This window comes from Lepidochelys olivacea (genome assembly GCF_965140295.1).
Source record: "Lepidochelys olivacea isolate rLepOli2 genome assembly, chromosome: 1".
In the NCBI taxonomy this organism is placed as follows: Eukaryota; Metazoa; Chordata; order Testudines; family Cheloniidae; genus Lepidochelys; species Lepidochelys olivacea.
The window spans coordinates 252,278,878-252,306,756 of NC_140411.1; the positions used below are offsets into that span (position 1 = coordinate 252,278,878).

A 27,879-nucleotide genomic window follows, 5' to 3' on the forward strand; every position below is an offset into this window, starting at 1 on the left:
GCCTAGTTAAATGATATTAGTGTGGGTGATCTGGTGTGCCCTCACTCATGCTAAGGAAGTAAATTCTGTTGCATTATAGGTTTCAGAGTAGCAGCCGTGTTAGTCTGTATTCGCAAAAAGAAAAGGAGGACTTGTGGCACCTTAGAGACTAACCAATTCATTAGAGCATAAGCTTTCGTGAGCTACAGCTCACTTCCTCAGATGCATATCGTGGAAACTGCAGCAGGCTTTATATATACACAGAGAATATGAAACAATACCTATTCCCACCCCACTGTCCTGCTGGTAATAGCTTATCTAAAGTGATTTCCAGCACAAGGATTTGTGCTGGAAATCACTTTAGATAAGCTATTACCAGCAGGACAGTGGGGTGGGAATAGGTATTGTTTCATATTCTCTGTGTATATATAAAGCCTGCTGCAGTTTCCACGATATGCATCTGAGGAAGTGAGCTGTAGCTCACGAAAGCTTATGCTCTAATGAATTGGTTAGTCTCTAAGGTGCCACAAGTCCTCCTTTTCTTTTTGCGAGGTGGAGGGTGAGAAAACCTGGATTTGTGCTGGAAATCACTTTAGATAAGCTATTACCAGCAGGACAGTGGGGTGGGAATAGGTATTGTTTCATATTCTCTGTGTATATATAAAGCCTGCTGCAGTTTCCACGATATGCATCTGAGGAAGTGAGCTGTAGCTCACGAAAGCTTATGCTCTAATAAATTGGTTAGTCTCTAAGGTGCCACAAGTCGTCCTTTTCTTTTTGTTGCATTATACTCTCTCACTTCAGAGATATTGTATAAGCTCAATCCCCATTAAGGAACTTGGCGAGCTGTACTTTGTCTTGTTTGGGGTTTCATCTTTTTTTTTCTTTTTTCTTTTAAATATCTCCATGAGGGCCAAAACACAAAGTGTGATCCCATAACATGTAATTAACAGATGTTTGTATTTTATTGGTACATAACTTAATTACTTAGTGTGGTATGAAATATTTTGAACACAAATAAATACTAAAAAGCGGTGTTTTAATGAAGCTCAAAGATCATGCATTGTGACAGTTTGGGGAACATGTCTGTGTCTAAATATGAATTCCTCTGTTTTATAGCATTTAATTGTAACCTTCAGAGTGGATTTAACTTCCATTTTTGTAGCAGAAAACAGGCGAAGTCTGGGAAACTGAACCATGGCCATCAACAAGTCATCAACATTGATTAGCTCTACCCCAGAGTTAGAGGCAGATCTCTTGACTTCTAATAACTCTTTGTCAGCAATCCCATAGAGGGTTGCAGGAAGGAAAATCCCAGCAGAAGGACAGGACCAAAGAAAAATTGTTGCTGTTTCTAAAAATGATATGCTCTTTAAGCAAGGGGAGCTATGTCATTTCTAGAACCAGAAATCTCCACAGAAAGAATGGTGGCAGGAGGGACCTGGCCCCCCTTAAGGACTTGAACCAAACCCAGAGACTCACAACAGGGGTGAAACCAGTCTAATGGGGACAGTATTCAGGAGCTTTGTTTTGCATAGCTCTAACTCTTGCAAATGTGTGTGTTTGCAAAGCCTCAAAGGAACGTGTATTTCTTGCTTTAATATCACATGATCCCCAGAAAGTTAAACTATAATCCAGAGTGTCTGTGGGGGTAAACTGAGAGAATGCATAAACTACTGGGTTGGTTTGGGAAACTCAGAATGGGCCTGAGGGAAGAGAGAAGTTGGGATTTTGCAGTCTTCCTGCCAACAAGGGGTGCTGGGCAGTGAATCTGCATCTCAGTGGTATGCCTGAGAGGCCCAAGTTAAACACCGATCTTGGCTGCTGCTCAGACAAGGTTATCTTGAAACTCTGGGGGATCCAAAGTTTGGATCCCATACAGCAGAATGGTGACCATCTACTAGAAGGACTTTGCCAGGGACAGGGCTATAACATGCATCTCTTTCCATCTTTAAACAACTTTTACAATAATAGCAGTTGCCTTGCTAACTAATTAGCCCTAGAAAGAACCTGCAGTACCTGTGAAGTCTCTTTATAAAAATAAACCCTCTAAAACCTGAAAAATTAAGATTTAATCCTAGAATGAGCACAGCCTCTAATAAAAGTCCAAAGAGAGTATGTGTGATATAATATACTAGTAAAAAGTGCAACTGAAGTGCTTTTAAAATGTGTAACCCTTGTATTTCACAAGCATAAAACAAGGAAAGCAATCTTCCTGATGTCTATCACAGAATGAAGGCACTGAACTTTTTGAACTTCCTTCAGATATTAGCCAGCTGGCATGTGCTCCTAGCAAAACATTTTCTCATTTTTAAAAAGCACAGCCTCTCTCAATCAGTTCTATGAATAATAGAATATACTGTCATGGTGGGCACCTGATCATGGAAATGGATATCTGAAGTGCATTTTTATTTGGATTTAAAATGTTTTTACAACACCAATATAAACACTGTTAATCTCTGCAAGTTCTTGATCTTGTGAGAAGGTTTTGGCTGAGTTATACTGAAGTCTTATTTTAACTAGTTACATTTGAAGGCATTTATTTCAAAACAAAGAGAGAAAACACTTTGTCTACTGCTGTTTTAATTGGGTAAAGGTTTCACAGTGACTAGCCTTATGAAGGGGTTTACATAGAAAATTTGAAATAGGAATATTAGAAAATATATGTATAATCTTTCATATAAGATGCCTTATTTACTAATCTGCAGAACAATGTTCATGTCAGTAGTACTGAAGTGTCCTAATCAATACAGTATGTTAAAAACAAGGAAAATTAACTTCTTTATTAGTAGGTCAGAGGTTTAAAGCCAATCCTGGCTGGTAGCAATTGATAATGTTAATATATGACTGCCATTTAAAGATTTAGTAGCCTGTGTAAAATGAGTAAGATATTGTTCAAAGAAGGTGATCCAGTAGGAACCATACTGTGGGCTTGTCTAAACTACAAAATTAAGTTGACTTTATCTAATTTGACCTCGAGCCCCCAGAATTATTGAAGTCAACTGTGCGTGGCCACACCATGCTCATTGTCTCGATGGAGTGCATCCTCACTAGCAGCGCCTGTATCGATGCACAAAGCCATGCATTGTGGGTATCTATCCCAAAGTGCGACTTGCTGTGGTATATTTTGGGAAGTTTGTGCAATGCCTCCTGGAACCAAAACGCTGTCGCAGGAGAGAATGGGAACATTGCGTCGGCATCCCATGATGCACTGCGCTCCTTCCCTCCTATCAAAAGCAAATAACCCAGTGGTTTTTGCACCTTAAAACTGCCACGTGTACATCATAACCCCAGAAGCATGGAGCCTACTCAGTTGTGCACTCTTGCTATGAGCATCTCAAACACCTCGCGCCTTCTCCTGCAGTATTTCCAGAGCTGAAGTAGGGTCTGCTGCATGGAACATAGTGATGTCCTGCAAGTAGCCCATCTGCAAGCCATTGAAAAAACAATTCACAGTTGCTGTTGGCAGTCACAGAACAGCTGCACTCGGAGCGCCGTTTCTGGTCCCGCAAAACAAGCACTGACCGCTGGGACCGCATCATTTTGCAGATATGGGATGACGAGCAGTGGTTGCAGAACTTTCAAATGCAGAAGGCCACCTTCCAGGAACTTTGTGCAGAGCTTTCCCCTGCCCTGCAGTTCAGCAACACAAAAATAAGAGCTGCTCTGACAGTGGAGAAGTGAGTGGTGATCGCTATTTGGAAGCTTGCAACCCCAGACAGATACAAGTCGGTGGGGAATCAATTTGGAGTAGATAAATCAACTATGGGAGCTGCTGGGCACCAAGTGTGCAGGGCCATTAATTGACTTCTGCTATGAAGGGTAGTGAGTCTAGGAAATGTGCAGGACATAAGGGATGGTTTTGCCACGAGGGGATTCCCTAATTGCGGTGGTGCGATAGATGGCATGCATATCCCCAGCTTGGCACCAGACCACCTTGCCAAAGAGTACATAAACCAAAAGGGATACTTTTTCAATGGTGTTGCAAGTGCTGGTGGATCACGAGGCATTTCATCAACATAGGATGGTTGGGAAAGGTGCATGACACATGTATCTTTAGTAACTCGGGTCTGTTCAAAAAGCTGCAATCTTGGACTTTCTTTCAAGACCACAAAATTAACATTGACGATGTTGAGATGCCTATAGTTATCCTGGGGGACCCAGCCTACTCCTTCCTTCCATGGCTCACAAAGCCATACACCAGCCCTCTGGACAGCAGTAAGGAACGGTTCAACTATAGGCTTGGCAAGTGCAGAATGGTGGTTGAATGTGCCTTTGGTCATTTGAAAGGGCACTGGAGAAATCTACTAACAAGGTTGAACCTTAGTGAGGAGAACATACCCATGGTTATAGGATATTATGTTGTGTGCTCTATAATATCTGTGGGGGAGGGGGGAAATTTTCCACAGGGTTGGGCAGTTGAGACACATTGCATGGCAGCCATTTTTGAGTAGTCAGACATTAGGGCAATAAGTGCACAGCAAGGGGAACTGCATATCTGCGAGGCTTTGAAAAGCTGTTTCAATAATGTCTCAGTAATGTGAGCTGCTTGTGTGCATTGTGCTTTCCCAAACCTTCACCTGGCTTGTATTACTGTCCCTGTAAAGCCAACCACCTGCCCAAGCCCACTGCTTCTACTCAATAAAGAACATTTTTCTCGAATCCATTTACTTTATTTAACAAACATGAGTGAAGAGGGAGAACAGAAAAAAAAAGCTAACCTTGGGGGAAAAGGGGTTATACATTTGGAACAGGAGAAATATTTTCCGCTGTGTAACACTGCATTCCAGACCATCAAATATCTGTGACCAGGCACCTTCAGTTCCTTGTACCTTCCCATCCCTGAGTTAAGTGAAAGGGATAATAGACTTTTTGCCCACGTCTCATGGAACACTTTGGGGAGGGTGATTTCTGCACTAGGCACTGCTGTCTGCCTGTCCACCAGGGTCTGCAGAGGGACTCTACCCTCCTGCTTCTGTTCCTGCAGATGCCTTAACATGTCTGGTTGCTCCTACATAATCCGAAGCATCTCATCCTGCGCCGCATGCTCTCGCTCACTGGAAGCTTTCCTACTCTCCATGTCTAACTTTTCAGACAGTGAAATCTTCCACCCTCTTAATTCTGTCAGCTGTCCTGGAAGCATTCACTATCTCGGTGAACGTGTCATCCTGTGTTTTTTCTCCTCCTTCTAATCACTGAACATCTGGTGCTGACATGCTGAAGGACACATTTCCAGCTGTCAGGGGAAAAAATAAAGGAGCCATTGCACATGAATAAAATGTTTCCCTAGCAAGGCCGTTTTTAAAAAAAACAAAAGAAAAAAACCCCACCCATATTATACTAGGTGCAAGTCATAACATAATCAGAATCTGTAACCGTTCACTGTGTGCCACCCCTGGGTCCTGGGTGACTGCACTATCAATGAAGTTTATCAATCATGTTGGGAGTACAGGTAGCTAGTTGAACAATAGTCCTTCCCCATAGCACCACAGATTGGGTGGAGGGGAACAATTTCACTCCTAAATTGCAGAATCTGTCATGGGGCTTCAGTCCTCTGTCAGCCACTTTAAACTACTTGTCGACCCATGCCGAGCACAGTAAAGGCACATTAGTGGCCGCGTGATTTGGTGATCTGGAAGGGGGGGGGGGTTCTACATGCCCTTTTTTCCCCCATGTAAAAGCACTTTTAATGAGAACTTTCCCTGTTTCCCCTAGGCAACCCTATATGATATCAGTCTCCTGAGGGTAACAGAGGTGGAAAGGAAGGAGATGTGGCAAGTGTCCGGGTATAGACCCGGTCCTTATGCTGTATACCGCAATGATGCCAGCAGAATTAATTCAGGAGTTGCACGGGAAAGTGGCCTACCGTGGTGAAAGAAATAAGACTGCCCTGTCCAGAAACCTTCTGCAAAGGATTGCAGAGTACCTCCATGAAAGTTTCCTAGAGATATCCACGTAGGATTCCTGGGCTATCCCAGTCCACATAAATAGTCTTTTCTGGGGGCTACCCTTGACTTAATTGGAGCGGCCTCTTATAAGCAGAGAATCTCAACATCTTGCTTGTTTTTCAGTGGTATTGCATGTTTACTGTGAATGTGTGTGCCCACTAAAGTTTAACTGGACTTTCATTGTAATTGTATATTCACCAGAGGTGCCTTCCCGGGCATCCTGGTTGGCCTGTGACCCACAGGGCTCCAGGGGAAAAATATATCCTGGCTCTCAGGGAAAATGGATCCACTGCTCACCTGTCTCCCATTCTTCTCCTCCTCCTCCTCCTTCTCATCCACCATATCCTCCTTGTTATCCCTAGACTCTTACACCTGTGATGTGTCCACGTTGCTTGTGGGGGTGCTGGTTGGGTCACCCTCAAGATTTGCATGCAGCTTGTTGTAGAACCAGCGTGTTTGTGGGGTTCAGCACCAGAACGACTGTTCACCTCCCTTGCCTTCTGATACGTTTGAAGTTTTTTATTTTCACACGGCACTGCTGTGTCCCCTTCGTGTAGCCCTTCTCCCCCATTCCATGAGTGATCTTTGCATAGATGTCAGTGTTTCTTCTGCTGGATCAGAGCTCTGGCTGCACAGACTCTTCTCCCCACACAGCGATGAGATCCAGCACCTCCTATGCAGACCAAGCTGAAGCGCGTTTGGGGTGTGTAGTCTCCATAATCAGTTGTGCTCAAGCTGCCATGCTCCCAATGCTGATCAAACAGGAAATGGGAAATCAAAAGTTCCCAGGGCTTTATCCGGGGAGGGGCTGTTTCCTGTGTTCCTGGTTGCAGTGCGGCAGAGTTGAGGATGATCTCCAGAGCGGTCACAGATGAGCATTGTGGGACATAACCTGGAGGCCAATTAAGTCGAATTACACAACACTGCATCTGCACTACCTCGCAGTCGGCCCATGAAAATTGAACTAAGCGCTATGCCTCTCACAGAGGTGAGTTAGAGAAGTTGACATCAGAGGGGACTTAGGTCGACATAAAGGACCCAGTAGTGTAGATACATGCATTAACAGGTCGACTTAAGGCAGCTTCCTTCAACCTAACTCTAGTATAGACCAGGCCGGAATCTACTAATAGGAACAAACAACTGAGAACAAAGAAACTTGCTGCTGGTGACCATAATTTACTCCCAGAATTTACTGAGAGAGCATTCTCCTTGAGTACTCTCTGCATTGGAACTTACTCCCCCAGTACTTTGGCCTGAAAGAGATTGAACCTTCTGTAGGAAATTGCAATTTGTTCTTCCACCCAGCATAACTTCTTCATCATTGGCTAAGTAAAGCGAGGCTGTACACTGTTTCTCTATATGTGACATGATAGCTTTGGCATCATGTTTGGTTCTAGGCATCAGACCCCTATTGATTTTGGGTGAAAATCAGAAATGCCTGATTTAGAGCAAAGTCAAGCCCACAGGCTGCCAGGTGCTGGGGCCCTGGGCAGAGTGGAGCAAGCCCCCACCCCCAACAGGAGGGCCACGTGGGTGGAGTGGGGCAAGCCCCCATGCCCTGGCAGGAGCACTGGGCGGGCGGAGTGGGGGCACACATTTTTACAGGACCCCTGTTTTTCCAGGAGCCCCGGCCAGAGCATCTATCGCCCCCTCCATCCCCCCCCCCCCGAAGCATTCCCTTGTGCTTACCCCACTGCTGTACCAGCGGTTCCCCGATATATGTCCTTTCAGTATCTGTTGCCCTTTTCAAGAACACAACCCCACAACACTTATACTGGGGACCCGCTATATCTTACCTGAATCTCCCTTAGGACAAGAAGTAATCCTCTTAATCTGTCACATCTTCAGTGGACATAAAGCACAATTGATCACCATCATTATTACAGCCCTTAACGTATTTGAAGACTTATCAGGCCCCTCAGTCATCTTTTCTCAAGACTAAAACATCCCTATTTTTTTAAACTTTTTTCCTCTCTTGGGCAGTAACTGCCTCTTCCTACAGTGTGGCCCACTCTCCTGGGCCAGATTAGTCCTCAGGGCTTTCTCCTCCTGGGGTAATCCAAAAGTAAAGGGGAATTAACAAAATTTGGAGCCCATACGAGAAGGAGTGGGGAGTGCTTCCCTCTTGGATTGTAGCAAGTCCTCCCTTCCTTCATGGAGAGACCTTATGGGCAGTTCTCATGGGGAGAGATTCTGCCTTTCCCTTAGCTCACTGCTGGAGTTGCGGGGCTGCTCTCCTCCCTGGTGTGCCATCAAATGAGCTGCTCTCCTGCCTTTTAACTCCTTCAGTTGAAGCATTTCCTACAGGTTTGGTGGGGTGTGGCTAGCAGAGCCCAGAGCACTCTCCTAACCACTGGTTGCCCATTTAGGGTTTGTATACCCTGTCACAGGTGGTTTTAACTTTTCATTTTATTGCTTTTGTTGGTTGTTTGGGTATGTGGGTATAGTAGCCCTAGCAGCTTCACAATGAAGACTTGGAGTATTAACTACATTACAAACTATTTTTATTTTTCTGTCTTTTTGGACATCCATGCTCCTTCTTACACATGGTACTTTGTTTCAAGTATTCTGTTAACGCATATTTTAAAGGTAGGAGTTTCCTCCAAAAATTGTCAGTGAAGATTCCTACTTCTGTGATGCACATGGCCTCCTAGCTTCAAACTTACACTACAAGCACTTAAGCACATGCAGAAAGTTCTGCATGTGAATACTCTCGTTTGAAGTCAATGAGACTACTCTCATAAACAGGGTTGGATTATCCAGTTGGCCAATGGGGCCCATGCCTGGGGGGCCCTGGAAAAATTGGTACCCCACCCCCAACAGGAACCTGCCGTGGGGCAGCGGAAGCCCCGCTCCCTAGCAGGAGCCCGTGGCGGGGCGGGAGAAGCCCCAGAGCTGGGACTTCTGCTGTGGCCCCGGGACTGAAGAAGTTCTCGCTCCCTGCTGCGGCCTCAGGACTGGGAGAGTTCTCACTCTCCACTGTGGCCCTAGGGCCATGGCAGGGGAGCAGAGCTTCTTTAGTTTTGGGCCTGCAGTGGAGGTGGGCAGAAAGAAGCAAACAGATTGTGGGGGCTGGAGTGGGTGGTCGGGAATGTGGGTGGGAAGGGGCAGAATGGGGTGGGACCGCAGGCATAAAGGGGTGTGGAGGGGCCCCCCACTTGCTCTGGTCCACGGCCCCAGGAAACCTTAATCCACCTCTGCTCATAAATACAGTTTTGCATGTGCATAGGTCTTTAAAGATCGATTGATTTTATTTATTTTATTTATTTTTTAAACCCAGAAGGCACCATTGTGATCATCTTAAGAATTAGAGACCAATAGGTTGCATATTCTAAGACTGTTGAACTGCATGGTCAATACACTTCGAGAACTCTAGTTACAAGTAACATATTTTCTTTAGGTTTAATATAAATGAACCAGCATTAAAATACTTCAGTGTACAGAGTGTATTAAAAGATATATTAATGTTGTTTTATTAAAGTTTTCAATATCTACACTACCAGCAAAGCATAATGCTTTTCTTTTACTTTTCCCTTTTTATATTAGCTTCATGGAGATTTCACAGTATCTCTTAGTGATGTGGTGGAAACCTGGAAATACTTGCTACATGATAAACTGGGATTGACATATGAGAATATGGAAGCACCTGAAAACTATGATGATATCAAAAAAGCTTATGATACCTTCTTAAAGAGCAGTAATATGTTAGATCTAATTGATATTTGCCAGAAGTGTCATACATTAACATCTGAATCTGAAATTGAAGAGATGTCCCCTGTAAGTATGTCTTTGTATGTCTGAAATTGTGTACCAATATGGTTAACTCAAGTTCAGAAATGCAATAATATTAAGATCTGTTCAGAAGCCATGAATTGTTCATATCTGTTGCTTAGTTTTTCTGTGGGGAAGAAAGTTTAATTTTATGATTGCTCAGTTGTTTTTAAAGAGTAAACTTTTGTGATTTAAACATTTCTCTGTATTCTCCTGTCTCGTGGAAACAGTCCTTCTAAGAGTCAAGTAGTCTTTTGGGGGCAGAAAACTCACCTGACTGAAATGTAATAGGTGAGTGGCAACACCACCAATTTGGTTGACTTAATGAACCCCTCTCTACAAACATGCACATCATATACCATTTGAAAGCTTATTATGTCTACTTTTAGATGAGATATGATGTGGAGTTGTTAAGTGGTGCTGTTTTCATAGAAACAGGGTAAACAATGACACCATAAACACATTAAAAAGACCACTTTTAAATATTTGCATTTGTTCCAGTTAATTTAATGACTCTAAATATTTCAAGACATAAAATTGGATTTCTTTGTGACCTCAAAGCATCACAACAACAATCTAAAGGGTATTACAAAATCTAGTAATTGATACAGGTATCATTTAAATGTAATAGCAGTGGTGACTTTTCTAGACAACATTATCATCATCTTGTTCACCATTATCTCTCCTGAGAGTGTGTGGGTGTGACCCTAAGAGCTCCTCAATGCCCATTGCCAAAGGGTTCAATGTCACATAATAGCTACTCCTGTCAAGCCTGACAAACTCAATACACTGAACACATTTTTGTCATGATATTTATCTATAAAGAATGTTGTGTAAGATATCAAGTGAAAGCTGGTGACATATTAGTCATCAATATCGTTATGAAGTGTATGTATTAATACAGTATAAGGAACTATAGACACTTTTACTGTTATGCTTTAGAGTCTGCAACCAAACAAAGGGAGAAACGGGTTTTCTCCCATAAAAGAGGGAGGATAGTTATCTTCCTATTGCCAATGAAAATTGAGCATGGTGATGCAAGAGACAATAGGCAGTTCATGTGCGTCTACGATACACGGGAGGAACAAATTAATATGAGGATGTGAAATCAGTATAGGAAGACACTGGCATCTGAACTCCAGGAGTTCATCCTGACTCTGGTGACGCATACAATAAACTTTGAGGATATGAAGAGAAGCAAAAAGACATTTTGGTTATCCATCACTCAGGGAACAGAGAGGTCAATGCTCTTTGTATTCATGAACAGTGGCTCCCCAGTCATGTGGGTTGCGTGATGCTAAGAAGTGGCTGTAGATGAGAAAACTGCATTAGACAAGTATTGTAGCTTGTTGAGTTTTGTCCATGAGAAAGCGTGATTATACTTTTTTATTTGTAACCATATTCTGTTTCTATGATCTCTGATTCGTATCCCCTACTCTGTTCTTTATTAATCATCTTAGTGCTGTTGTATTAAAGTGAGGTGTTCATTCGCAGCTGAGACAACAGGCTGATGTGTATTCTGTTTCTTTGTAGACAGTGGATTTGTGACTGTACAGTAACAGGGCTGGATACTACAGAGGAACGCTCTTTTAGAGGGTTCAGGAACTGCAAGGCAGTGTTCAGGAAGTGTTACCTGCAAGGCAAATAAGGGCTGACAAGAGTCCTAAGGAGTTTGGCTGGTAACAGACTGGGGTGACAGGGAGTTGTCACACAGTTTAGTACCAACAAATTCCTTTTATGCTGTGGCAGAGGAGTAACAGGGTGACTTGCAGTTGTGGGCACACCAAGAAAGCCTCTCAGTGGGTTACTACAGTCTTTGCTGCCTTGGCATGTACACTTCTATGCAGGGAATATTGTTCTGCCTACAGACGCAGTTGATCGTGCAACAACCCCTACTGGTAGAGACACAATAAGGTCTTGAAGACTCTCGGATGCCTTTGCACTCTTGAAGAATACAGGAAGTTGTTCATTCTCCACATTTTCCTAAAAATGTTGCAGTGGTGATGCAATATTTGGTTTACCTGTGTGCTAAGACATCCAAATCTTTGTTTGCCAAGATGCTCTTTTGACATGCTCTTCAAAACTGTCCTCACATGATGAGTTTGGCCTGTGGTTTGTCCTTTTTGATGGCTAGATTGAGGCATAAGTAAATCAGGTGTCTGGGGGGTGGGGTGTCTCTTTTTTATTATTTATTTATCTCCCCCCCCTCCCCTTCCCCCCCCCCCCCAGGGTCTGGTTATACAGCCCTGCTAGCAACTTCTTGCTGCAGAAGTTGTGCTGTGTCTATCACTCTCTTCTAATTTTGGCAAGATCTCTGAAGCAGTAAGCTCTTTGTTTTGACAACATTAAACACAGATTTCCCCCCCCCCCCCCCGCCCATACCAAATAGGGATGACAGAGTCACACCCTGTTAATGTGTGTACAGCAGGAAGTATGTTGCAGAAGTCAGGAGTGAGTGCATTACAGATTGCACATGCAGGTATGAAGTTACTCCTACCAGTTGTGCTGGTAATGATGCCTGTTTCAATCAACATTTTTATCTATCTATGTGTTACATTTTTGGAAGGTAATGAACAGCAAGGACTATAACATCTGTACCAGGTGACCTAATTCTATGGTTCCTTTTGGCATTAAGAGACCCAGATATAGCACATAGTATGCAGAAGCATTTTTGCATCTGCTTCTTCTTGAGTACTGTGTGAGTCTTGAGCTTCTTCAGCACATCTACCGTTGATGGACTTTGTTACTTCACCATTGGAGAAGCCTGCAGTAAGATGGAGTGTTTGTTGGGTATGCTCCTACACTTTCAGGTGCATTTTGAGCCATGCATTCACAGAGGAATTTTATGAGTGACTGCTTGTTGGATGCCACATTTAGAATTTTTTTTCTATGGAGGCACAGGGCATCCACCAATCACCTGGTATTTCTTGCCATTCTACCTTAGATGCCATCCAGCACTATCTTTCTGCAGTTTTCAAGGAATTATTGTTGTCACATCTGTCAAGGACTTGCTTTCTGAATTAGATTTGTTAAATCTTTTTAGGACCTGCCTCAAGTGTTCAGCAGCCAGTTCACAGTATGTGGACACAAATTCCACAGACATTGTTTGTATTACAGCCATGGCATCTCTGATGTACACTGTGGTTTTTGTTGCATGCTCTTAACTCATGGATTCTTTCAGCTTGAGCTTCCAGCTTGATGCACTAACTTAGCTTTTTGTTCTTCTCATTGTTCCATCACATGAAAGAGGAACATAGTCACAGAATAGAACCTGTGCCTAAGAACAAATGCCATTGAAACATCATTTCTGCATCCTTACTAAGGACAGGGCTCTGTGGAAAACAATGTATGGGCTTATAGCTGCTGTGATTGTTCCTCCCTTGCCAGACTTAAACTTGGTCTTAGAGGCCACGTCAGCAAATGTTGTTGATGCCCGATTTCTTAACTTGACAGAAGAAGCTATGTGTTCCATCAGAATTGGATGTATCTCTCCCAAATCTCTCTACTTGTTCTTCACCAACACCTGCTATTTTCAGTAGAAAGTTGAGCACCTGATGTTACCTGCAGTCCAGTAGATATGATGATGATCACCTCTGGATGTGATTCAAGGTCAAATGGGTTTGTCATATTGTTGATGAAATGGTTGGTAAGAGCTGTAACATGCTCTTTATGCCTCTTCAGTGCAGAGTCAAGGACTTGTTTGTGGACTTTGTTTTCACTACTTTTTGTTAGGTTAGTTCTTTCTCTCATAGCTTTTGCATATTCGTAATATGAAGCCATGTATTTTTCATCTCTAATACTAATATTGACCTTTGTGTAAATGTCACTGAATTAAAAAGCTAGTTTCTAGAATATTTCAAAAAGTTTAGTACTGCCTGCATAGGCAGTTACAATGTAGCATCTATTCTGATAAGTTTTAATTTGTATGTACAAAAGCTTACAAATGGAGAAGAATTACATTAGGAATTCATGTACATTTATATCTATCCACTATGTAGTACAAATGGTGGCCATGCAATCTTCTGCTACTGGTGCGCAGTCTTCTCTGAGACTGATCTGGTCAGCAAATTTCAACTGAAAATATAGAAAACTTATCACTTGTGAGATACCTTGGCAATTAAGAATGTGTGGTGGTAAATATGCAATATTGATATCTGCCATTTTTGCCACCTGCTTCATCATATCTGAAAAAATAGTTACCCATGCAAAACCAATATACATCTTTGAATACATTCTTGTTTGATGGTTAAGGTGTTATCTAACACCCATTTAGGTGTTAATTTCAACTTAAACAGAAAAAACTGTGGTCATATTTCAGTATTTCTGGAACTGGGCAAAAAATTATTCTAATTTTGGGTATGATTATTTCACCTCGCCTATAGTCTTATGGCACCACTTGACTGCTCCACATAATAGCTCATCTAAACATACATAAAATAAGCTTTCTAATGATCTATCAATGTGGATATGAGGGTACATTAAACTCCAAAAACATGACCTGTTTTGGAGAATTGCTGTGTGCCTATAACAATTTACAGTACTTCTGAACATGGAGAATCAATAGACTGACAGTGATTGAAATACACTTCAAAGATTCTGTGGAGGGAAACCATTGAAATGAATATCTAATAAGAACACTTTAGTGCTTCTCCATTAAGATTACTCTCAAGTAATCCTAGTCCCTACCAGGCTCCATGGCTATAAAATGGGTTAATTTAAGAACTACTCTCTCAGATCAATTTCTATGTAGTAATCAATTTAGATATGTTGGTGAAAGGTGGTTTTGGTTAACTACAGTTACTTTATTTGATCCAAACCCTAAAATTAATAAAGCATGAGAAGATAAAAGTAAAAAGCTACTAGTAATAAGGAACTGAACAGATGGTTGATTTGAGACAGTCTCATCCATCTTTAGGGTTCAGTTTGAGTGAGATAAGTGATGGTAAGTCATTCATGTTCTATTTTTGCTGTCATATCTGTCAACTATAGACATGTCACCACATTTTTTTTCCTCCTAAATTTTAGTTTTTTTGACTTGACCTCCAAAGTACAATGAGCACTCAAATGAGTTTGTGAGTGAGCCCCAATTTTGGCTGCAGCACTTGGGTTTCTATAAACCGTGTCTAATTGAAAAGGAATTTGACATAAAAGATCTAAATATCATAGGCAAAATGCTTCACTATAGGATGAAAAATGGCATATGCAATTTTAGATCTATGTCAAGATTCTTAAAGTGTAGCCAAATAGAAAGGAGCAGAGGATGATTTTGTCTCTCTGGTCTAGATTCTGGGAAAGTTTTTCCTGTTTGAGGCAATAGCTGCCCATCTTGCCCCTGCCTCCACATTTCCTCCTAGTATCCTTAGGCATGGATTTGACTCTGCCTCCAGTGTCCTAGGTTGTTTTTTAGCTGTCTTTTCTTCCTCCTATGTGCAGCTTCCTTTTTTTTGGTTAACCATTTCCAGTAGTCCCACATTCTCTGTTTTGGAGGCATCAGCTGAAATGGTGACAAACATACCTTTCAACACAAGGCTGAGTATGCTGCTGCCCAGCATCATCCTATAGAAACTCTTCCCATAAACTGATTTTTTCAGGCTTGCATCTCAGTTACTTGCTTATACAGGTTCCTCTTTGGAAGTTTTGTGTTTTCAAGAGTAGAGAGACCTTTGCAGGCTGCTTCCTCTTTCAAGGATTGGAGGAGACCATTGTTGGGATAAGGCTATTTACAGTACTGAAATAATTACTAATTTTTTCAATTTTCAATCATCTTCATATTTAATCCTACTCTGTGTATTTTACTGAAGGTTCAACTGTTAAATTTTATCTCTGGCTTATCAGAAGAGAATGGCTCTTGTCTTTCCATACCCTCAACACCAATCAGACACAGCCAGGATAATGTGAAGGTAAAACTTTTCATCTTCATTACAACTTCTAAAAAAATATTCACTCTGTATGCAAAAGTGAATAGGTGAAATGCAACACAACGTGTTCTTCCTCAATTATTGCTAGTCTAAACTGTCAGAGTAGAGAATACTTAATGACCTCCAGTATCGCACCTGAGCTTGTTGGTAGTTCATGCCTCTGCTTATAGGGTTAGAAAACATGCTATATGCTGCTCTCTGTACCCTTGAAGAACGAGACAAGTCTTTTCTGCAAGCCTGAAGAGCAGGACCAGGCTTCTGTAGGAGCCCTTAGTTAGGGGGTGTAAGGTTAGGTCCCCATTAAAGTGGAAGAAAAAGTTAACTTTCCTTATGCATAGGCAAGGCAGCAGTTGTGGGCCATAATTTCTCTTTTTTTCTCCTCCTTTTATACTCGGATGTTGCCTTGAATAATAGTCTAGTGACTTGCTCACAGATGAACAGTGAGGTAATGGCTCCACTATGATTTGCACCTCAGATTTTATTTAACTTCCACTCTTTTACCCTACTTACACATTAGAGAAACTCTCTCACCAACAGTAGTGATGGCAGCTCCAGCAAATGAAAGGGGGGCATAAGTTGGCGTTTGCTTGTCCTCAGTCAAACCACCATGGGCTTCCTGGAAATGCTGGGTACCCATGCCTTCCCATCCCTTTTCTTCTCCCCCACTACAGGGAGACTGACCAGCTAGTAGGAGTCTCTTGCCCTCTCCAATATTCATACGCTCACCATAAGAGGGAGCTCCAGCATGGCATTTGGGGACAAGTCAGAACATGTTTGCTTCCTTCCCCAGAACTTCCTTCTCAGCTACCTGACATCAGACTTGTTGAATTTTTGAAATTTGAACTCTCGTTTTCTCCTTACTCTGCCCCGCTGCTACTAGCACAAGTCTTCCTTGGTCTACTTGACAAATACATTTCTCACCCTTCTTTCTTTTTCCTCTTCTAAACTTCAGTCTTCCTCTACTTTTTTCCTCTTGTTCTTAGTGTCTCCTCCCTTTCTCACAATTCTTCTTCCTACACCTCCATCCCAGGTGCTCCATTAAAAAAACACTCAGATATGCATAACTTCCTAAGTAACCATATGATCTTGCTTACTTTCTTCACCAATCTATTTTCTTTTCCTTTTAGTGTGTCTGTTCGTGCTTAGACTGTACATTCTTCAGGTCAGGGACTGTCGTCTTATGTTTGCATGGGGCCTAGCACACTAGAGTGCAGCTGTAATATAAATAAGTTTTTTGTGGGGGTCATAGTTTATCACTTCAAGTTCTAGTACCTTGTTGAAAAGTGAATGCACTAGAAATGAAATCATGAACCATTGGCAAAACTTCCATTGACATCAGTGGGGCCTTAGGTTATGAAAAGTGCCTTTGTTGTAAGGATGTTTATGGAAGAAGACCTAGATAATGTCAGATACAAATTGATGCTTATCAAAGAGTTGAAGAGAAAGGGAAATGAGAATGCTCTAAATCTCATGTGGATTATGTAGCATCATGTACAAAAACTTTCAACACATTAAAATTCCACGTTTGGTCCATACTGGCTTACATTCATCATTTCCCAGTCTCCATATGTATAGAAGTCAGTGTCTTGTAATTCAGCATGACTGATATTCTTACTCTTTCAGAACAATGATTTCTGCGTATACCTAATTCATTTTTAAATAGGTTTTTTTATTTTAATGTTTTTGAGACAAGCTAACTTGACACTTTCTTATGCAGTTGCTATTGATAGTGAAGAAGTTTGTTTGTGCATATTTAAGCCTGTTGGTGAATTCTAAGAATGATCTGGCCGTGGCTCATGTTTTAAATATTCCTGATAGAGGACTTGGAAGAGAAGCCTTCACTGACCTAAAGCATGCTGCACAGAAGAGACAAATGTCCATTTTCCTGGTATGTGTCAAATCAGCATTAATCTTTCAAGAATACATATTTGGAGTAGATCAGAAGTAATGAAACAATTATAAAAATGTGAGTGCTGCGTCTTTAAACTCAGATGTAAGGCTGAGAACAAATTGGATTCAGGCTAACCTATCCAGTCAGGACAAATGACCTGGAAAAGCACATCTCTTAGACTAGAGCAAAGAGCTTGCAGAGTAGGGTAGATGCCTACTTGGACATCAGTTGCAAAGGTGAGCAAGGAAACAATTTGTGTGCATGTACACGCAAGTTGTAAAAAAGGATATGGGAGCAACAGAAATCAAAACTGTCTATCCAAAGTAATGACTAGAATCCTGAAGTAGTATGGTATGCATACTGATCTGGATTAACTTCTGCCCAGTTTAGTTCTCAGTATGTTATGCATGCATTTTTCTTTTGCTTTAACTAAATTTTTCTTTGTTTTTAATACATTTTTGTTTTACTACAAGCTTTGTGATTTAGGCTCTCTGGGAATTTCATGCAGACCATATCAGAGCAGTGAAAATTCCCTCCAAGAATAGTGAGTGCAAGAAGAGTTTTGGAGCATATTCTGCTTACAATAAGTGTCAAAAGGGCACAGATATAGAGGTCCTTTCTCATAAGGTGTAGCACTGTCAGGAATACTGTTTTAATTACATATAGTTGATAAGTAGATGAGAACTTTGTTCAAAGGTCTCCAACCTTTAAAGCACCCAGTTGTGTGCTTTTTTTTTTTTTAAACAAATACAAACTAATTTTGAATCTGATGTTACGAGTCATTTTGAATGGAGCTAGAAATAGATTTAGTATATCATGTTCTTTAAATACTTGTCATTGTGGACCCCACTGTAAATGGGCATGCACCTCATGCATGCAAGATCAGATTCTTTTGAATAGCAGTGTCTGTTGGGGCCATACATGCACCCTGTGTCTTCTCATGCTTCTTCACAAGAGCTTATGCAGCAGCTGTGATCCTACCTCACTTCCCTCTTTCTGCTTATGGCAGCAAGATGGAACCTAGTGAGTGTGTGACTCTTTTTAGATACTTTTAAAAAATGTGTTTTTTAATTAAATTTATGAAGAAATTTTTCATCTTTACACTCCCTTCATTTGGATGTGCCTTGTCCCTGCAAAAAAAAAAAAGGGGGGGGGGGGGAAGTTCCTGGAGACCATGCCTGCGCAGTCGGACAAGGTGCTGGGTGTCAGCTGCTATGCCTCATAGTGGACTCCATACTGTCAAGGTTTAAACCTTGCCCATCCTGTGGGAGACTGATCCCTTTCAAGCATGGACAATCAACGCCTCTTTGCCTAGACTAGGCTATCTACTGCCTGGACAGGTACTCTGTGTACAAGTCCTTTTCCACTCAAGCTACATCTATTGGAGCAGTCCATATGTGTCATTTTGGAACCACAGGAGATGGTCATTACCAGAGCAAGGCCAGATAAACCTGTATCTGCCAGCACTTCCTTGAGCATACATTTTATGTAGAGATCAAGCACTAGAAAGAATCTGAAGAAAGCACCAGCAGAGCCAGCACTGGTGACTATGATGCTGGCCAGGTCCCCTTCAACACTGGCCCGTCCTTGGCACTGAAAACCTTGGCACCAAAAATGGACAGCCTTGGTGCCTACCCCAGGCAGGAAATCCAGCACCTGTGCTTATATATAAAGATAAGGCTCATTCATGGAGCTGAACAGATCCCAAACATAGATGCAAATGTTAAGGGAAGTTCCATAAGGAGGAAAGAAAACATGATTTCTCAAAGGGCCGAGCATATGAGTCCTCCACCAGATCAGGAGTGGCAGAGGGAATGAGACCTCTGATCTTTCCATCTTTCATGGAACCCAGAAAAGATCTGAGAAATACTCTGGAGGAATCTGAATTATCTCCAGAGTGTTTCCCTGCAATGGAAAGAAACCATCAGCCCCAGTGCCCTATCAACCTATGGCGCTGCCTTTCAAAGAAGATATGCTCTTCTATGCCATTGTTGGTGTATTCATTCTTGCTGGTGTTGAGGAGAGACTCTCCTCTGCCTTTATAGTGTGACCCTAAGGAGGACACCTGGGAGTCCTTATTAAGAGCACTACCCCAAATGTGTGGCACTGGGCTAGCCCTAGTCAGGCCAGTATCCATATGACATGATACCTTGCCCATATTGCCTTTACTGGAGACTGTCATCTCATGCATTTAAGAATAGATTCCTTCCCCACCCCCCAATGCTTACAGGAAGAGTGGGTGATTGCATCATTAGCCAGTCCTCCCACACTAGAACTGAACATGGCCCCCAAGAGGAAGACATGATGACAGAGGGATCACAACAATCCCTGTCTCCACCCACAGAGTCTTCATCAGTGCCAGAATAGGCCCTGACACCAGCCCCAATGCCAGTGATAGACTAGACTATCTACAGCCTGGACAGGTACTCTATGTACAAGTATTTTGAGTGCCATGATGCCAGTCAGAATTGTTCTCCTTGTTAATGAAGGGATCCTGGAACTGGTCAGAGGACTGTGACAAATCCCGGCAACTCTTCCTCCCACTTTGAAAAGAGTGGAGTCGAGATATTGGGTGCCCCTCAAAGGCTTTGAACACTTTTATGCGCATCCAAACCCAGAGTCTTTAGTTGTTTTGAAAGTACAAGAAAAATCAAGGTCCATAAAAGGCATACCAAAGGATACAGATCCAAAAAAATCAGACCTCTCTCTGGATGCAAGACAGAGAGACTGATCAACATAATTCTGTTTGGCAAATTGGGGCTAGTAATTTATCAAAGTACTGTTTTCTTTCTTGGGTGAAGGTCACTCTCTTCTCATCCAAAATCCAAGAGAAACCAGGATGAGTTAACGGAAATCATTAAGGAGGACTAGATGGTCATCAGAATGTAGCTATGGGTGTCCATGGACACAACTGATATGGCTATAGGGTTGATGGCTGGGCAGTCACTAAGAGAGAGGCCTCATGGCTCCAGGTATCTGGTACACTGTCAGCTGCAGGCCACTTTGGAAGACCTGCCCTTTGAGGAGATGGAGCTCTTCAGCCAGAAAATAGACTAAGTACTCCGCTCCGTCTTAAGGCAATGCTATTTTCCTTAGGGATTTACGTGCTAGCCCTCTATAGGAAACCTTAAAAATGTAAGCCCCAGCAGAGGACACAGTCCTGTTTCTGTGGTTGTCAATCAGAGCACCCAGAGAGAGTCCAGGTACTCCACGGGGTGACTTTTTTTTTTTTCCTCCCCCACCTCCTTGGCTAACCTGACTCGCTCTCAGTAGCTGCAGATTTGATGGGAGTGTTGAGAGTCACACTGGAGTCAATCTGGAGCTTTCACTTATCTTTGGGAACCACCTTGCCCCTTCTTCACCACGCCTAGGCAGCTTTCACAGCTGACAAATGGGCACTAGAGGCTATCCTGTCCATTTCTAGACATTATCCGTACCAACTTTCCTGCCCTGTCCTCCTTCAGGGATCCCTCTCATGAGAAAATATTACAACAAGAAGTGGTCTTACTGCTTTATCTAGGAGCCATGAAGTATCTACAGAGTACCAGGGAAGAGGGTTTCTTCTCCTTCAGGAAGAAGAAAAAATATCAGAAGAAAGGGGTCTTAATACTATACTAGACTTTTGACAGAACAAATACATATGATGCCTGAGTTTCAGGATGGTAACATTTGGTATCCTCTTGACATTCAGGATGCGTACTTCTACATAGCCATCCATCCAGCCCACAAGAAGTACCTACGATTGACAGTGGACTCAATCATTACCAAAACAAGGTACTATCATTCAGGCTTTCCATGGCATTTAAAAATCTTCACTAAGTGCTAAGCAATATAGTGGCTCATTTCAGAAGGAAGGGTAGCCACATTTATGATTACCTCAACAATTGGCTGATCACAGACCTATCTCAGGAGGGGATGGCTGTGAGCCTGAACTACGCTCTCTCCCTATTCTCTCAGCTGAGTCTCTTGGTGAACAACAAAAAAGTGTGTCTCCAATCACAGGTATTAGTGTTCACAGAAGCCTTGATCAATTCCAGGTCTGTGGGAGCATACCTTCCCAATGACAGATTCCTCTCAGTGCAACTGCTATTACTTGCAATAAAAACCAAGTCGTCAACAACAACAACATTATGAACGTGTCTGGGGCAGCGAGGCCCTATGTTGGCATGCATGTATGTTGCACTGCTTGCCAGACTTCCCCTGTGGCCACTCTGATTCTGGCTAGGGTCACTCTATTCCCCAGCAAAACACCCAAATGAAAAAGAATGTTGTGGTTCACCTCTTGGCATTGCAGAACAGAGATGGTGGAAGGAACCCAAAAACAGACATGGAGGTGTGCAGTTCTACATCCCACCTCCTAACAAGTTTAATTACTAGGGCATCAGGAGCAAGTGAGGGAGCCCACCTAGACCATCTACAGATGCGAGGGACCCTGTCCTGGGAAGACTTTCAGCTTCATGTCAATGTCCTGCATGGACTTACTATCTGGTCTTCAAAATTCTGCAGTGCTGAACCTGATGGCCAACAACTCTGTGATGCACTACATCAACAAGCCAGGAGGTTCATACTCATTTCTTCTGTCGGGGGACTATCAGGTTATGGATGTGATGTCATTGACTTGGGATAACTCTAATGTCCCATCTCCCAGGAATCAGCAACAACCTGGCAGACTTCCTCTGTACGCAGTCCTTGGCCAGTCACAAGTTCTTCCTGTGGAGATCCATCATACACCCATTATTCTGTAGCTGGGTCGGTTCCTATGGTAGACATATTTGCCACCCAGGACAATTCCAATTGTCAGAATTTCTGTTTCAGAGGGGTCATGAGCCTGAGATCATTGCCAACTCCTTTATTCTGTAGTGGAATCCAAGCTTTCTTTATGCCTTTCCACGGACTCCGCTTTATCCTCAGGGTGACTTCCAAAATTGAGACAAACAAGAGTGTGTGGGGGGGGTGGGGGCTCCATACTGGCAAAGGCAGCACTGTAGTCAGATACTTCATCTAGAATTTGCATCTGATAGTCTGGATGTTGTCTGGTTAAGTGCCATAAACAGACTGCTCTAGATAAGTCCAGGATATCCTGATACAGAGCAGGAAGATGTCCACAGAAGAACTTATTTGTCAAATTGGAAGAAGTTCTTTATTTGGACTGCCCAGTGGGGCCTGGACCCTATTCCAGTTTCAGTACTGGAGATCTGCTACTACTTCCTTCATTTTACTATGCTTTGGCCAGTTGAGGTCCACCTTGCGTCCTAATCAGTGGAACTGGAGGGGCTGTCACTGAGGAGACACCATGGGACCAGGGAACACAGATTTAGACTGGAAACAACTCAGCTACATGGACAGAGCAGTTCACAAGGTTTAATAACGTTCCACTTAACCTGTATTCAGCTTCATTTATGCAGATGAAACATACTTCTCAGCAATTTTTGCTTGCCATTTGCCTGTACAGTTATGCTTGGTCTCCACTCATTTGATGGTATCTGATTTCCTCAAGGGCCTACTTCCTCCTGGGACCTCAACTTTGTCCTCTCCAGACTATCTTCCTAGTTGCAATTGCATCAGCCAGGAGAACGAGGGAGCTCTAAGTACTTGCAGCAGGGCTTTCCCACACAATGTTTCATGGGGTTATGGTGGTGCTCAAACCTCAATCCAAGTTCATCCCCACAGTGGCCTTGGAATTCCGTCTGAATCAACCCATAAATCTGCCTGTCTTCCTCCTGAATTTATATACGCTAGAAGTTTTCCTGAGCCTTACTTTACTACATTGACAGAAACAAACTGTTCAGACTGTCTCCCTTTTTTTTTTCCTGTCTGTCTGTAGACAGCCATTCCAAGGGACAGGCCATCTCATTACATTCTGATACCACTTAAATAATCTTTGTATCTCCCTCTTATCCATTGGCTGGTGAGCTCCTCCCACTGACCATCAAGGCTCACTACACCAGGGCTCAAATAACATCCTCCACCTGCTTCAGAAATGTTTCCAATTCCAAGATCTGCAAACCAACTGACAAGTTGTTTTGTTTGTTTGGAGGGGGGGGAAAACAAACAAACATGCATTTGTCTTAGTTGCCAGAGCTGATGCTAGATTCGGAGAGCAATACTAAAATCTCTGATCAACTGAGGAAGTTGATACTACTCATCTTACTATCCCGAAGGAGAGGAGTGTTTGTCAGTCACCTATAATGGGAGCCACACTGACACGTACAGGGAGAGAAAAGTTACGTACCTTACACTAACTGATGCCCTCCATCCTTGCTTTTCAGAGTCCTCAGCTACCATGGGCTTCAAACTGCAAAGAAACTGAGGGAGGGTTGCAGCAGCTCTGCCTTTGATGTCCTTGTGTGGGAGCACAAGGAGGCACAAGGTGTGTACGTGGCCCTGACAAACACTGCTATTCGAAAGAATTTGATCTTGTGTACATGAGGCGCATGAGCAGCTACAGTGGAATACACTGATCCAGTGAAAAACCACTGTTACTGTAGGGTAAGTAACCTTTATTTATGCTGAAGCAGCCGAACTCCTATGATCTTATGGTTGAATAAATATGGAAAAAATTGTGAAACCTCAGTTCTAGGATTATTTCAGCTCTTAATGTTGTATAAAAAAAGTATGTGTTTGGACTGGATTCATTACCCTCTCTTTCTGAGTTGCCAAAGGGGAAACTTCTCTACTGTATAAAGAAGTCTTCTCTTTTTGGCATCTTTGTCTAGGATAAATTACATGAAGCCAAAATATTTTCCATTGAGGAGGCAAGGTCCTATGAACCACATGCAATCCACAGCAAATCTTTAACAGAGCAAAGATATGAATGTTGGCAGATCTGCTTTCTTTTTTTGCTAGAATTATTTCAGTTGTACTGTTTTCAAGTCCTCAGAGGTCATAAGATGTGTATAATCTGAAGTTAAAAATTATATACACAATTACTATTGCATCTTTGCAAACAGAGATAGGATTGTCAAAAGTTTTCTTTACCTAAAAGAGATAGGAGTAGAAAACTAATTCTTCTGAAAGTTGCTGTAAAATTGTAAGTGTAAATTCTGCTTGGGGCAGTCTTATTTTTATTATTTTTATTTACTATATGTATAGATCTACTACATAAATATATGAAAACTTCACTATATTTATATAGTAGATAAAACTGACTTGACTTGATTTTCAGCAGTGATGAACATCCTGAGCTCTCATTTGATTTTTCTCCTCTCTCCCCTGAAAGAAAGTTGTGGGTGTCTGGAAAATTAGGCCACTTCAGTGACTAACTTTTAGTCACTCTCACTTTAGAAAATGTTCATAATGCATAGTATGTCCCTGATCCTAGTTATAGCCACGAGTAGGCCTGTTGAGTTCAGCTTGCGGGCAAAAAGTTACTCACGTGCATATATCTATAAAATAATGCACAGTGATATTTTTAAGCTTAATTTGGCAAAAGGCAGTGCTTAATTACTTGGACCCAATTTTATATTTTGTTTGCAGACCTCCTATTAATGCTGCACTATTTTAAATCATGAGCTTGCAAATGGTTGTCACCAAGCATAAAGTTTACTACCATAAGTTGACCATTGACTTCGCTAGGACTGTTCATGCTAGCAAGCAGCTGCCTTTTGACTTGGGAGACGATTACGACTTCAAAACAATTGATAATTTTCTCTTCTTAATGTTATACACTTCTTCTTTTACCACTATAGTTCTACCTACCTACATATTTTTTTGGTAATAGATGGCAACATCTTTCATCCGAATGATAGAACTTGGAGGAAAAGGTTATGCACCTTCACCATTTGATACTTTAAGAACCCATGTAAAGGGACTTTCAGACTTTGTTAATTTTATCGACAAGCTGGAAGAAATCATCGGCGAAGTCCTGGATCCACGGTAATGGAGTTTCCCTCTTTTCTTTCTGGGTGTGGGGGTATTCTTGGTTTGTTTGTTTTTTGTTTTCAGAATTCTCTAAATTCAGTTATTGTTTGTTGATAGTGGTGTGAGATTTTGTTTTGTTTTTGTTTTGTTTTTTCGCCCTAGGAGTCGTAAATGTTTATAGCTTAAACTGTGTAGCTCTAGAAACTTTATTATTCATTGTCCCTATTGTTTTCACCCTGTTTGGGCAGCAGGACCAGCTGTCTTTTGGATTAAAATTTTCTGATTCCAGACCTTGGTGTGCTCATTAGGTCCCATAGAAGACAGCAATGAAAGGATCCTATCTTGTGGTCTCTTTCAGGGATAGATTCTAGCTACGCCTGCTTCTTGCTTATTCCAGTAGTTGCTGTTGAGTTCCAGGTGGTTTCTGGTTTCCTGAGCGTTCCAGTGGTATCCTCAAGATGTAAAATGCTCTCAACACTTTCTATATATTTTGATAACCATATAGTCGTTATCATTGTAGTGGTTCAGCTGTCTGGTTGTGTGTTTTTTGGAGAATCCTCTTTTGTTAGCACTTGTAAAACCTTACCTCGAATCTGTCTTTGGGCTCTTCGGTAGTCACCACTACTGCCGCACAGAAAACATCCAGTGCGGTTTCCCTCTGTACTATTCTGTAAGGGGTGTGGGAGGACTGAGAGAGGACGAGGGAGGAAGGAGGAATGGGGTGCTTTGATTACACCTCTAGCACTGACTGAAGGCACTGTTGCTAGATGCTGATTTTTCCATTGCACAGAGAGTAAATAATGTTGTTTGTGCAGTCTTGTCTCCCACATGTAAGGGTAAGTAAGAGAGGCAGGGAAGAACAAGGATCCAAATGGGATTCCCAGAAATAGTGAGGAGCGCTTAAAGAAAACAAGATGCTTTACAAGTATGTTTTGGGTGCAAAGGTGGTGGAGTAGCATTGTATATCAAGGATGAGTTAGACTGTAAAGAAATAAGAAGTGATGGAATGGTTAAGACGGTCTGTCTGGTCAAAAATCACATTGGGGAAGAAAGCTACTAGAGCCTCTCCTGGGATAGTGCTTGGAGTGTGCTATAGACCACAGGGATCCAATCTGGTTATGGATAGAGACCTCTTTAATGTTTTTAATGAAGTAAATACTAATGGGAATTGTGTGATCATGGGAGACTTTAACTTCCCAGATATAGACTGGAGGACAAGTGCTAGTAATAATAATAGGGCTCAGATTTTCCTGGATGCGACAGCTGATGGATTCTTTCACCAAGTAGTTGCTGAACCAAGAAGAGGGGATGCCATTTTAGATTTGGTTTTGGTGAGTAGTGAGGACCTCATAGAAGAAATGGTTGTAGGGGACAATCTTGGTTTGAGTGATCATGAGCTAATTCAGTTCAAACTAAATGGAAGGATAAACAAAAATAGATCTGTGACTAGGGTTTTGATTTCAAAAGAGTTAACTTTAAAAAAAATTAAGGAAATTAGTTAGGGAAGTGGATTGGACTGAAGAACTTGTGAATCTAAAGGCGGAGGAGGCCTGGAATTACTTCAAGTCAAAGTTGCAGAAACTATCAGAAGCCTGCATCCCAAGAAAGGGGAAAAAATTCATAGGCAGGAGTTGTAGACCAAGCTGGGTGAGCAAGCACCTTAGAGAGGTGATTAAGAAAAAGCAGAAAGCCTACAAGGAGTAGAAGATGGGAGGGATTAGCAAGGAAAGCTACCTTATTGAGGTCAGAATATGTAGGGATAAAGTGAGAAAGGTGAAAAACCGTGTAGAGTTGGACCTTGCAAAGGGAATTAAAACCAATAGTAAAATGTTTGATAGCCATATAAATAAGAAGAAAACAAAGAAAGAAGAAGTGGGACCGCTAAACACTGAGGATGGAGTGGAGGTCAAGGATAATCTAGGCATGGCCCAATATCTAAACAAATACTTTGCCTCAGCCTTTAATAAGGCTAATGAGGAGCTTAAGGATAATGGTAGGACGACAAATGGGAAGGAGGTTATGGAGGTAGATATTACCACATCCGAGGTAGAAGCCAAATTTGAACAGCTTAATGGGACTAAATCGGGGGGCCCAGATAATCTTCATCCAAGAATATTAAAGGAACTGGCACATGAAATTGCAATCTCATTAGCAAAATTTTTTTAATGAATCTGTAAACTGAGGGGTTGTACCGTATGACTGGAGAATTGCTAACATAGTTCCTATTTTTAAGAAAGGGGGGGAAAAAAGGTGATCCGGGTAACTACAGGCCTGTTAGTTTGACATCTGTAGTATGCAAGGTCTTGGAAAAAATTTTGAAGGAAAAAGTAGTTAAGGACATTGAGGTCAATGGTAATTGGGACAAAATACAACATGGTTTTACAAAAGGTAGATCATGTCAAACCAACCTGATCTCCTCCTTTTTGAGAAGGTAACAGATTTTTTTAGAGAAAGCAAACACAGTGGATCTAATTTACCTCGATTTCAGTAAGGCATTGATACGGTTCCACAT

At 42.0% G+C, this 27,879-nt stretch overlaps 1 protein-coding gene across 4 annotated transcripts in view; it reads left to right on the top strand.

Moving 5' to 3' along the window:
• PARPBP (PARP1 binding protein) overlaps positions 1-27,879 on the top strand; it is a 90,406-nt gene that overhangs the window by 5,654 nt on the left and 56,873 nt on the right. For all 4 annotated transcript variants that reach the window (XM_084631347.1, XM_084631349.1, XM_084631348.1 and 1 more), the window contains 4 exons: positions 9,474-9,704; positions 15,500-15,598; positions 17,334-17,504; positions 25,228-25,382. In XM_084631347.1, coding sequence (XP_084487473.1) covers positions 9,474-9,704; positions 15,500-15,598; positions 17,334-17,504; positions 25,228-25,382 — 656 coding nt within the window. The remainder of the gene's footprint in view (positions 1-9,473; positions 9,705-15,499; positions 15,599-17,333; positions 17,505-25,227; positions 25,383-27,879) is intronic.